This window comes from Penaeus japonicus, unplaced genomic scaffold (assembly GCF_977035675.1).
Source record: "Penaeus japonicus unplaced genomic scaffold, GWHDUDI00000001_assembly GWHDUDI00000026, whole genome shotgun sequence".
In the NCBI taxonomy this organism is placed as follows: Eukaryota; Metazoa; Arthropoda; class Malacostraca; order Decapoda; family Penaeidae; genus Penaeus; species Penaeus japonicus.
The window spans coordinates 21,814,372-21,826,871 of record NW_028234428.1 but is presented as its reverse complement, the minus strand read 5'-3'; the positions used below and the strand labels follow the sequence as shown (position 1 = coordinate 21,826,871).

Sequence of the window (12,500 nt, the reverse complement as noted above, 5' to 3'; positions counted from 1 at the left end):
AGCAAGAAAGGGAAAATAAAAAGTAAAAGAAAAAAGTAAAAAATCTTATAAGACGTAAAGATGTGAAGAAAACATTCTGTTTTGTCTGAAAAATATCTATATGTTATAAGCCTGTGGTCATTGCATTTGTCAATGCTACTGTACATCATTATTTGATACTCTAAGAATGATTTAGAACACAATATTGAAATAATTCATAATACAAAAGTTACCCATAAAAGGAAAAAAGGGAAAAAATCGAACAAGCACAGTTTTCTATGAAACTTATTTTCCGAATTTGATGATTTTTCAGTATGAAAAGAATAAGATATACGTAATATATGTTCTGAAAATATTATTAGAGGCAAATAATGTGTAGTTTCAGTGATAATTTTTTCCAGAACTCTGCTTGATATATTTACCGATAATTCAGGAATTGATTATTGTCATCTTTGATTGAGATAGAAATTATTATAGGAGAATATAATCACGTATTAAAACTGAATACATCTTAAATAAAAAGCGAAAAAAATCACACTGTTATAAATTATGACCAACAAAACTAAAACAAAAATATGTACCACCAACGCAAGCACCCCCAAAAAATCTCACACACACAGAAAATAAAACCAAAATAATACATCATCCCATCTCACCCATAAACATTTTTTTTAAAGACACAATAAAGCCCAAATAGAATAACTCCCAGAAATTCCTTAAAAAAGCGAGTGACGTCACGCAGGAGGGAGACGTGTCAATCGGACTTTCACAACAACATGACGGCGATGCGGAATCTCCTGGCGATTTTGGCGATCTCCTCCGCCTTTGTGGCCACGGAGGGATATTTCATCACCATAGACGCACACGCAGAGGAATGTTTCTTCGAGAAAGTCACGACGGGCACGAAATTAGGTGAGAGGAGGGAGAAAAAGAACAAGTCGGGTTTCCGCTTGGGTCTTGGCGTGACAGATGTCGGCATTATTTCTCCTCCGATTTTGATGGATTTCGAGATATGGTAGATATTATCTTTCAAAAGGAAGGAAGAAATGATATGAGGGGCGTTAGCGGGTCTATCCACTCTGGAAATTTTGGTATTTGAGGTAAAGATATTATGGTAGTTTAATTATTAACATCTAGCCAATGGGAGCTTCACATAACACTGTTCAGTCTTGCTACTGAACAAACTTGTAAACTTGTGAGAAACCTGCATAGGCTATGAAGACGGGACTTTCTTTTTAATTAATTTGGCTGTGTTCTATCATTATCGATTTAAAACATGCATTCCTCGCTGATTGATGGTTAGGAGTCTAATACAATAGTATGGCAGTATCAAGTAATCGTCTCAACCTATTTAGATAATCAAGCTCTCATCATGATTTTGCGCGAGTTGCTCCTGGTTGGGGTGTGACTTTATTTATGAAAAGTATTGGGTAAATATCTAGTGTATAAAACCCATCAAAATTGATATCATTGGATTCCTAACTATATATACTAACCAAATATAGCAATATTTCTTGACACAACCAATGTTAAATTTTCCAAATAACGCCCCGTTACTAAATTCCACAAAAGTGGTATCGATGGATTTCTATCAACCTCTCTATTCATATGTAGTGGAGATACTGTGCGCTTCCACCCCTAGACCCACAATCAGGGTCCCTTTTTTTAAGGCACTTCATGCTACCTTGTCCTACTTTGTGGCATATTTGATTTACAAAATCTTAACCCAATTACCTACCTTAATTTTGCCTAGTTTTGATTTAAGCCCTAGCTTAAACCCCCCCTATTTAGGGCACTTTGTGTAAAATACCTTGTGCAAAATACCTTGAAAACCACCATCTTCGCCCTGAAATTCAAACATAGCTGTGTTTATGTATTTATGGCTAACGACAAGCTGTGGACTGGAAACCTCCAATTAATTACCTGCATGTGCTGTTATGTTCTCTCGATAGATGGCGTAATATTCCCCATTGTTTACAATATAATTATAGAGTGCCCTCTGTTGAGTGGTCGTGTCATTATTGGTCCTAATTTCCTATCCTGAGGAATATATGAAATGAAGTCTCAGTTGCTGTCATCATGGCACAGTTTGAGGGTTATTCGTGGTCGCGGCATTTTCACCTACAGAATTAATTATATATCACAAGTATCACAAAGTGCCCTGAATAGGGGAGGTCCACAGGGGAGTGCAGCCCCCTCTTGGCAAAGGCTGACTTCAAAACTAGGCAAAGTGAGGTAGATAATTGGGACAAGATTTTGCATATGAAATATGCCCAGAAGTAGCACAAGGTAGCATGAAGTACCTTAAGACAGGGGGGATCCACTGGCTAGGGCTAACTTAAAAGGTAATTGGGTTAAGATTTTGCATACAAAATATGCCCGGAATTCATATTTTACCAAGCAATTTCCCTGATCTACTTCATGCCCTCCCTTACTATCGGGACACAGATTGTGGGGTCCAAGGGTGGAAGTGCACATTATCTCCACTTTATATGAATAGAAGAGGTTGTTAGAAATTCATCAATACCACTTTTTTGGTATTTAGTTAAGTTGCGTTATTTGGAAAATTTACCCAACCAATTAACAATTATGATATGAGCTTCTGAAAAATACTAACAATCTGCGTAAATGGGAGATTTGTTTACTTGGCAAGACTGTGACTGTGCCATGACTTCACGGCCTACTAATTATTAGGGAAACAATATTGATCTGATGATATAAGATAAATTAAAAAACAAATAAATAAAGGTAAGTAGGATGAAGGGCTCTGAAAAAGGGGGGTCCAGTGGGGGGCAAAGCCTCCCCTTTGCTAGGGCTAACCTTAAAACTAAGTAAGCTTGGTTGCTGGGTTTGGATTTTATAGACCAAAAAATACCCTGATAACAGCACATTCAAAATCCCTGCCCAAAATCGCTTTGTGCCATGCAACCACGATTGCTGTGCATGTGGATGAATAAAATGTAGAGTAACCACTTTTTATGCCAGTATTTTACATAAGGGAGAAACATGTCATCTAATGTGTAATTTGTTAGTAGATATTGATAAAATAACTTTTCAATAGATTATTTACTGATTTTACCCTGCAATTTCCCTGGGATAAATCATGCCCTCCACCTATAGGGTCCAATATAGTCACTATTATTGGGTTCCATTGACTGAAACCACTATAAATGCACATTAGACACCACGAGGAATCTGTTGATACCAATTTCGATGGATTTTATAATGTGGTCCTAGAAATATACCAAGTGCAGTAACATTGGGCTCTTATAGAGTTATATCACGGACATTGTTTGGTTAATTGCACAGAGAAAACTGGATATTTCTGTCAAAATGTTTGTATATATAGGGGGTGAAGTATATCCCCTTTATCTGAAAACTCGTATAAATTTCCTTATGATGTGTACTATTCACTATTGTACACTGATCATCTATAGTGACTATATTAGGGAGGGCATGATGTAATAGCAGGAAAAAGTTCAGATAGAATTAAAAGAAATAATAAAGACAGTAAGGATAAACCACAAATATTGACTTGAATAATCAGTACTCAAGCAGTTGTCACTAAACTGTCACCTCATATATTCTGGCAAGATAGAGCTTGTTTTTTTCTGGCAGCTGTTGTCAAACAAGTATCTATTCCAACACACTTTTGTCAGAATAAACTGGGGAGATGTTTCTTTGAATGAAAAGTGTCCGAGTTCTTTGATCTATTGATTCAATATTCTGTTTATCATATCCTAATTATAAGCATTGTCTAATACTGAAATTGGTAAATTTTAGAATAGCACTGCGGTACTAAATGCCATAAAAGTGGTATCGATGGATTCCTCTCACTCTGTACTATCCATATATAGTCGACTTTACCCGCGGTTCCGCCCCTATGCCCCACAATCTGTGTCCTGATAGTAGGGGAGGGCATGAAGTAGATCAGGGAAATTGCGGGGAAAATATGAATTTGGTCCATATTTCGTATGCTAAATCTTTACACAATTACCAAACTAACTTTACCTAGTTTTGAAGTTGGCCATAGCCAAGGGGGGGCTATGCCCCCCTCCCCCTGGACCCCCCTATTCAGGGCACTTCGTGATGCCACGACCATGAATAACCCTCACACTGCGCCATGATGACAGCAACTGAGACTTGGTCTCACATATTCCTCAGGATAGGAAATTAGGACCAATAATGATGTGACCACTCTATAGAGGGCACTCTAAAATTATATTATAAACAATGAGAAATATTGCACCATTCATTGAGAACATAGCAGTGCATGCAGGTAATTCATTGAGGGTTTCCAGTCCATAGCTCGTCAGTAGCTGTAAATATGTAAACACAACCATGTTTGAATTTTAGGGTGAGGATGTTGGTTATCGATGTATTTTGCACAAAGTATGTTGCACAAAGTGCAATATACTCCCCCCCCCCTGGTTAGGACTAACTTCAAAACTAGGCAAAGTTAGGTAAGTAATTGGGTTAAGATTTTACATATGAAATATGCTCCCAAGTAGCACGGAGTGCCTTAACCACGTTTCGTGGTTTGGTGTTTTCGCGTCGTTCGTGGTTTGCGTCTCATATCTGGCCATGCTTGGGCGCTCGGGCGATGAGCGGAGGGCCCAGGTCGCGGCCACGTGAGCCCCGAGGGAGAATCTCGAAGCGGTCGGATGTCGTGTTCGAAAGGATGATATAGCGACCGTGCAAATCCCGGAATTGGCCCTGGCTGAGGTTGGCCCTGGCGTGGTTTATTTAAAAAGGGGGACCCAGATTGTTGGTTAAAGGGGTAGAATCGTGCATTATATCCACTATATATGAATAGTAGAGGTTGAGAAGAATCCGTTGATACCACTTTTGTGGTATTTAGAAATGCAGTGCTATTCCGAAATTGTAAAAAAAAAAAAAAATGTACAATAATCTTCATGGTTTCTCTCTCTTGTTTTGAAAAAAGGTAACATTTTAGTTAATAAGAAGTACATAGTGTGTTCTTACAGAGGAAATAGAATGTATATTATCAACCTTATCAATGGAGTTTCCTGCCTTAAAAAAAGGTGTCTTCACTGAACATGATAGTACCATAATATAGTTGTAGGACATGACAGCTGCCTATTTGTTGAGGTTAGAAGAGTGGGCTGTAATTCCAGTCATCATTAGCATGTTATATATATTTGGAAGGCATGGAAGAGGATAATTAAATTATTGATATTCATATATCTGTCTTGGAGGTTTTAAAAAGGAAGACATTAGAATTATTTACACATCTTTGTAATTTTGCATATTTATCATACTTGTTTACATAAACACCATTCTTTCATTTTATTTTTTTTATTTCTTTTAATGTTGTAGCTACTGATTTTATATTGTACATTTAAGTAAATTGAAAAATAGGCATGAGTGGGAAACAAGTTCAGCATTATTAACTATGATTCTTATCAAGGAATTCCCTCAGTCAGATGATACAAAGCCCCTTCATCCATTATGCAGCAAATCCTAATGTGGTGTCTCCCACAGGACTGGCCTTTGAGGTAGCGGAGGGTGGCTTCCTTGACATCGACATCAAGATCTACAGCCCTGACGGCAAGATCATCCATGAGGGCGAGCGTGAGTCCAATGGCCGCTACACTTTCCCTGCCAGCATGGATGGTGTCTACACCTACTGCTTCTCCAACAAGATGTCCACCATGACCCCCAAGATTGTCATGTTCTCAATGGACGTAGGGGTGGCAGAGGAAAAGACCCACAAGGAGACAGCTGATGGGGCTGCAGAAGGCGGTGAGTGCTGAGACATTTTTGCGGGGATGGGGTGAGGTTGAAGGTGGTTAAATGTGGGTGAGGGAATATTTATGCCAAGGAAAAAGTACGGTGTAAGTTATTATCTAAGTGAGCAGTGAAGAAGAATGGAAAAGGGTTCCTTACTTTTTCCATTTCTCCTAACAAGATTATTACTTCTGTTACCATGTTTTTTTCTTTAATAACACTCTTTCCCCTTCTGGCAGATTGGCCTGCTGATCACATCCAGCAGACAGGTCAATTCATTTGATTATTTCACCCTTTTTGCAACCAGTGTGACCCCTGTGCAGTGTTATTACTAATATCTTTCCTTTCAGATAACTTGGATATGAGCCTTCCCTTCCTATCAGTTATGTTGTATATGTTGACTTTATTTTGATGAGTTTGTTTTACTTTATTAAATTTTATCCATTTCTCACCTTTTATTCCTTCTTTTTGTATTCCCTCCCATCTCTTCTTGGCCTCTCCCTCATCCTCATCTCCCACTTGTCTCTGGCTTTTTCCTCATGCAAATAATTTTGAATAACGAATTGTCTTATGCTTCCTTTGCTTCAGATCATGTTGCTGCTTAAGAATGGTAGTTTATACTTATTGATCTCATACAATGTGCTTTATAATTTTGTAATATGGCAGATCACATCATCCAGCGTGGCAATAATGCTTTGCTTCATTATCCCTAAAAGTTTTGTAACCTAGGATATGTATATGAATTAATGTATTAATCAATTGATTAATTAATGTTAATATAAATAACTGTTTTTTCTAGAGCATATGATTTTGAGTTCTTCCTTTTAGGCTCTCTTGAAAAATGAAAATAAAACTTTCTTGTGTTAGGCATTATATTTTCTGCTGAAGCTCACAATTGTTTCATAGTATATTTCCTTTTTGAATAAAGCACAGTAGATTTTTTTTGAACAGAAATATCAAGAATTTTGTTAAAATATTCTTTTCTTTTCATGTTATGAATTGTTCCATAAGTGTTTGGTCTGGATATGATATGCTGTCTGATACAGTCTTCTATTATACAGAGTGGCACGGGGAGATCCACAACGACACAGGTCCGTCTCTGTTTCAACAAACATCTAGATGACAAATAATGCTTTCGTGAAGTCCTTTTAACACATTCACACCACCTTTGCTGTCATTTCCAGTAAAGCCAGATTTTGTTTGGTTGTCTTTCCCTCTCACCGCTAGAGGAATATGTAAAATCTAAAACTCGGGTTTGATTCAGTAAAGACTTTGAGATTAGAGAAAGGAAAATGCAAGGGATGACAGACTAAAAAGAGCAAACTAATTAATACGTACTTTTGGTGATAGTTTTGCTATTGTTCATGAAGTGTTTTTGAACCAATGGCTTGTAAGGTGGTGAGTGTTATGAGACGTGAGACAAAGATGATAAACTGATAAGAAGGAAAGGGGTTTCATTTGAGTTTTAAACAGGAAAAGAAAAAAACAATCTTTTTAGTTATCAGCAGAATGTTTTCATTTCATTTCAATAATAATTAGCCAAATATCTTTTTCTCTTGCTCTTCATAATTTCATTTTAATGATTTCCTTTCCTTTCTTCCCATTTTCTGCACTTTCATGATTTTTTGTATTTATTTTGTATGTGAACCATACTTTTCATAAATGTGAAAGATTTTCTGTTAGTATTTCTCTTATTTGAGGCTGATATAATTTTGTTGATTGTTTTTTGTATTGTTTTTTTTCTCCTAGAATTTAGAGAACAAGATGCCTTTATATTTTCATATAACACAGTTTTGAATGATTGATCAACTTATAAAACTTACTGTTTTCTTTTTACAAAACAGATTGGTATCTGCAGAATGCCAGTGATAAAGGTGTGTCAGTTCACAAGTTGACAATCCTGTCTATGCCTGAGTCTTATTCCTCTCCTTCTCCCTCTCACTCTCAATCTCACTCTCTCACTCTTTCTCCTTCATCTCCCTCGCCCCCCCTTTCATCTTCTCTCTCATTCCCTCACCCCTCAACCCCCCCTCCCTTTCCTTTTCAAATTTTATCGGATTATACTGTGCTTGTTTATGAGATTAGAAATGCAGAATGATTGCTAAAGAGACCTGAAGTACCAACCTTTGCTTCATTACTCTTGTCTTCATGCCCTTTTGCTTTTTCTTTTTTCATTATGTTGTAATTGTGGTAAATTTTTAGTGTGGCTCTGTTATCCGCTTTTATTCTCCAATTTAATCCCGCTTCTTCCACATACAGGTTATCAGCCAGAGGAACTTCCACATGAAGGTCTGTCGTTAGATCTGCGTGTTTATTTTCGTTTCATACCCTTCTTTTTGTGGTCATGTTCTTTTCAATTATTTGGTTAGCCCCCTCTTTTTTTCTTGTTCTTTTCCTTATCCTTGTCATTTTGGTGGTTATTAACCCATTCATGACAGGACGTATTTTCGCCTACTCCCGCTAACACCGGGAAGATAACAAGCGTGCAACGCTTCGTGCCAGGGTGTTTTCTCGCTGCGTGGGGCTGCGCTGATCATCTAAGAGCATTTTTCACCCACCCTATTCTTATGGTTTTCATGAATGCGTCTACAATGTAAAGGCATGGAAAAATATTGCCATGTTCAGAGAAGTTATTTTAGTTGAAAAACATGTTACAGAAATTAGTTTTATTTGATTGAACTTTGCCAATATTCTTCACTTCTATGTGAAAGTACCAAAGGAAAGTGGAAGCAATCTCTTAGTGGGGCATCAAAAAACATGTTTTATACTTTTTTTTCCTTCACCAAAACGAAAAGAAGAACAATATGAATAATCATACACGTACATATGAGTATGTACGTGTACCTCATGACATGACAGGACGTGATATCATGGGTAATCAACAAATGAGAAATAGTGCGTTAGTAATTTTTTACTTTATCTTATTTCTTGGCCAAACACATTTACTTTTACAAAAGTTTTTCGACTCGGATCTTTTTTATTCAACCGATCAAGAAGCAGAAATTACCATGATGTCATCAATATCACATAGTTTTCTGTGACGTATTTTTTTAATGTTATATCTCATTTTATGACACTCAAACACCTAAACTAAAGTAACAGAGCCTAAGAAATTATATAAAATGATTATATTTGAGAACAATCTAGTGATCTATTGCTGACGTTTCAGCATATCACTACTGGCCTCCCGGGGCTCAGCCAGAAAATGCACCATGTCTCAGGGCGTCCCCCTGGGTCCAGGGATATTTTATAACTCCGTGATAGCAAGTCAACCGGCGCAAATGGGTTAAACCATTCACAAAAGGATGTATTTTCGTCTACTCCCACTTACCCCGGGAAGATAACAAGTGTGCGATCCTTTGTTCTGGAGTGTTTGAATGATTGCATCTACAATGTAAAGGCACGTAAAGATACTGCCATGTTCAGAAGAGTTATTTTAGTCAAAAAACTTTGCCTATATTCTTTACTTCAATGTGGAATTACCAGTGGAAAGAAGAACAATATAAATAATCATAGTCGTATATACATGTACTTTGTGACAGGACAGGAAGTGATATCATGGGTGATTGACAAATTAGAAATAGTTTTACATTGGTAATTTTCTATTTTCTTTAATATCTCGCCCAATCACATTTGATCTTACAATAGTTTTTTGACTCGGATCCTTTTAATCAACCGATCAGAAGCTCTGTCTCTTTGTTTCCCTGTCTCTCTGTCTCCCCCCCCCCCCCTCTCTCTCTCTCTCTCTCTCTCTCTCTCTCTCTCTCTCTCTCTCTCTCTCTCTCTCTCTCTCTCTCTCTCTCTCTCTCTCTCTCTCTCTCTCTCTCTCTCTCTCTCTCTCTCTCTCTCTCTCTCTCTCTCTCTCTCTCTCTCTCTCTATTCCCCCTCCCTCCCCCTTCCCTCCCTGTCCACAATGTTTGATTTTTTTTGAATTATTAATGAGAATGTAAATACAGTGTGATCATTATCGAGACTTACAAGAATGGAAGCAGAATTTTTCTCTTCATATCTCTGCTTTTAGTATATAATTTCTCATCAGGACATAAAACTTCAATATGACTTTTCGTTTCCCACTTTCATTTACTCCAATTCTCTGCACAGGCTATCCACCAGAGGAACTTCCACATGAAGGTCTGTCTTCGGATCTGGCCAGTTACACCCTTGTGGATTTTATTTTGTATACCTTTTTTATATTTTTTCTTATTTTTTTATTATTTGTATGCATGTATTTTTATTTTAGACCCTTATTTCCTGTTGGTTTTATTTGTGCAGACTATACTTTTTTCTTTTTTTTCTGTTATATTCATGATTATCAGTATTATGATTTCCTTCTCCTTATCTTTTTGCATTCTATATGTTTATGATAAACATCCTATTAAACATCAACAGTTTGTGAAGTTACCTACTAAAGTCCCAATAACTGATGGGAAGCAAAATGTTACTTATTTCATATTTCCTCATGTCTTGTAAACTCTTCCTTTGTTCAAGCATTTGTCTTAGCAATTGATGGTGGGAACATTGTACTCTTCAGACAGTTTGAATCAAAATATCTGATTCTGTTTCCGGTTCCTCATGTACTTACCAGATAAGGATGAAAGTGGTCCCACACTTTGTAGATAGATTGTTGTCTCACTATTGTTGATATCCTTTTGTGCTTATTTTGTGGTTATAGATTTTTACCTTTTTTCTTTGCATGGTTCCTTTCTTGCTATTTGGTATAAGTATTAGTAAAAGTAAATATAGCATTTTCTTAATTTTTTCTTCTGTTTTCTTCAAATACACAGGGATTTCACTTTCTTATTTCTGACTCTTTTTTTGATATGACTTGAAATTTAGTAGCTCTTTTTTGTTCTATATTACAAAAAAATCAATTCTGTATCAGTGTTTGATTTTCACTCACAGTTTTCCATCTCTTACAGACTGGCAAGCAGTCAACTATCAGCATTCAATAGGTCTGTAAAAGGACTTTATTGGCAACACAGATACTGATATTCCCCTTTATGATGCTTTGGATGCTGTACTACTCTTCCCATTTATGCTAACCAAAATGTCTTTTTATTTGTTTGATTTTGTCCATGATGTCCATACAGCTGATCCTGCAATTTTGGAAAGCATTATTCTACTGATGCAATCCATGGTGGAAGTACAGTGTTAAAGTTTGGCTTGTGATATCCCATTTGTTTTGCATTTGTTCTTTCCCGTCTTTCTCCCCATTTTTCCCTGAAAAAATATTTACCACAGTAACTGATTTTAAGCCAGCAGCCCAACCCATAAAGAAAAAAAATGAAAACTATCATTCTTGATCCTTGTGTTTGGTGTGTGGGAAATCTGGTGTTTGTGACTGGTGTTATTAGGGATTTCGATGTTGACAGTGAAGATTTAAAAAAGAATTGTCATTGTGTTTCTGGGATGATCACTAGGGTATTTATATTATACAATGATGTTGTTTGAATGCACTTCTTTCCTTGTTATGTAAGGTGTCATTAATATTCATTGGTTTGTTTCACAGTCTCAGAAACTGGTTTACTCTTTGATATACATACGGACCTTGGTTTCTGATTTCCCTCTGTCTAACCCCCACAGGCGAAGGCTCCAACAAGAACATGGAGGACATGATCCGCGAGCTTTCCACGGCACTCTCGGGGGTCAAGCACGAGCAGGACTACATGGAGATCCGTGAGCGCATCCACCGCTCCATCAACGACAACACAAACTCCCGCGTTCTCCTGTGGTCCGTCTTCGAGGCCCTGGTGCTTGTGGGCATGACCATTGGCCAGGTGTACTACCTCAAACAGTTCTTTGAGGTGAGGAGGGTGGTGTAGATCTGGATTTTATTCCTGTTTCTTTGTTTTTTTTTCTCTTTCTCTTTGCGGCAAAGGAAGTGCGTCTTTCATTCTCTCTCTCTTCTTACTGGAAGAATTTGTACTGCCTGGAAGTGTGGTTTCTCTTTTTGGTGTTATTTATGTATCTGGCATTGAAGTTGATATGATTATATTACACTTCCTTTTTCTTCCTCTCTGTGAGTGGGTTTGCCAACTTGTAAGCTCTCTTTGTTGTCCTCTTTTTTTTCCTTTCCAAACCTTAATGTTATAGGATCAAGGACAAATAATTTCTCAAGAAAAATGTTGCATTCTATATGGTAATGGTCAATACCAACAAATCACATCCATGCAATGTTTGAGGTAGTTATTATGAATTCATATATTTTATGATTGAATGACCTGAAAAGAGAGTGGAAGTTAATTGTAAAACAAATCACAATACAACAGAAAAAAGGAGTGCAGTTATTACAGGCTGCAAGTGCACAGAACAATTATTATTATTATTTTTTAATTATGTGTCAATGAACTTGTTTTATATCAAGTTATTAGCAAAATAATTGTTAGATACTAGTTTGCTAGGATGTAACCACATTTTTTTTTCCAAAAAATTATGGGTTTGAAATATTTTTTTCTTTTTTTTTTATTAGGTATTTTGCTTTGCCTTTGTGTTGTTCTCATTATGCAGTGGCATAGATGTAAATTTTTATGTTACTAATTTTTATGGAAAGAATAAAAAAATATTGTTAAATGTGTGTATTTTTTTCCAACTATTTGGTGTATATTTACATGTTCAAGTTTAATTCAGTGATCTTAACCCTTTCCCGACGGGGCATGTGCTACGCGAAAACCCCTACGCCGAGCCATTGCAATATTGCATTGGAAACGTCACACTGGCATGATGCCCCGGCATCGGGAATTTAGCTGTCTCACATGAGTGTGACACACTGT

At 36.9% G+C, this 12,500-nt stretch overlaps 1 protein-coding gene across 9 annotated transcripts; it reads left to right on the top strand.

The window, feature by feature from the left end:
* The first annotated feature begins 711 nt into the window (after positions 1-711).
* Positions 712-12,300, top strand: CHOp24 (transmembrane p24 trafficking protein CHOp24). Of its 9 annotated transcripts, XM_043025105.2 has the most exons (9): positions 712-891; positions 5,485-5,745; positions 5,970-5,999; positions 6,792-6,821; positions 7,575-7,604; positions 7,990-8,019; positions 9,832-9,861; positions 10,650-10,682; positions 11,314-12,300. In XM_043025105.2, exons 1-9 carry the CDS (start codon positions 756-758, stop codon positions 11,550-11,552), a joined length of 819 nt encoding a protein of 272 aa, XP_042881039.2. In that variant the 5' UTR covers positions 712-755; the 3' UTR covers positions 11,553-12,300. The 9 variants fall into 9 exon arrangements, with proteins under 9 accessions (XP_042881039.2, XP_042881044.2, XP_042881042.2 ...); XM_043025110.2 differs by lacking the exon at positions 6,792-6,821; XM_043025108.2 differs by lacking the exon at positions 7,575-7,604.
* Positions 12,301-12,500: the final 200 nt, after the last annotated feature.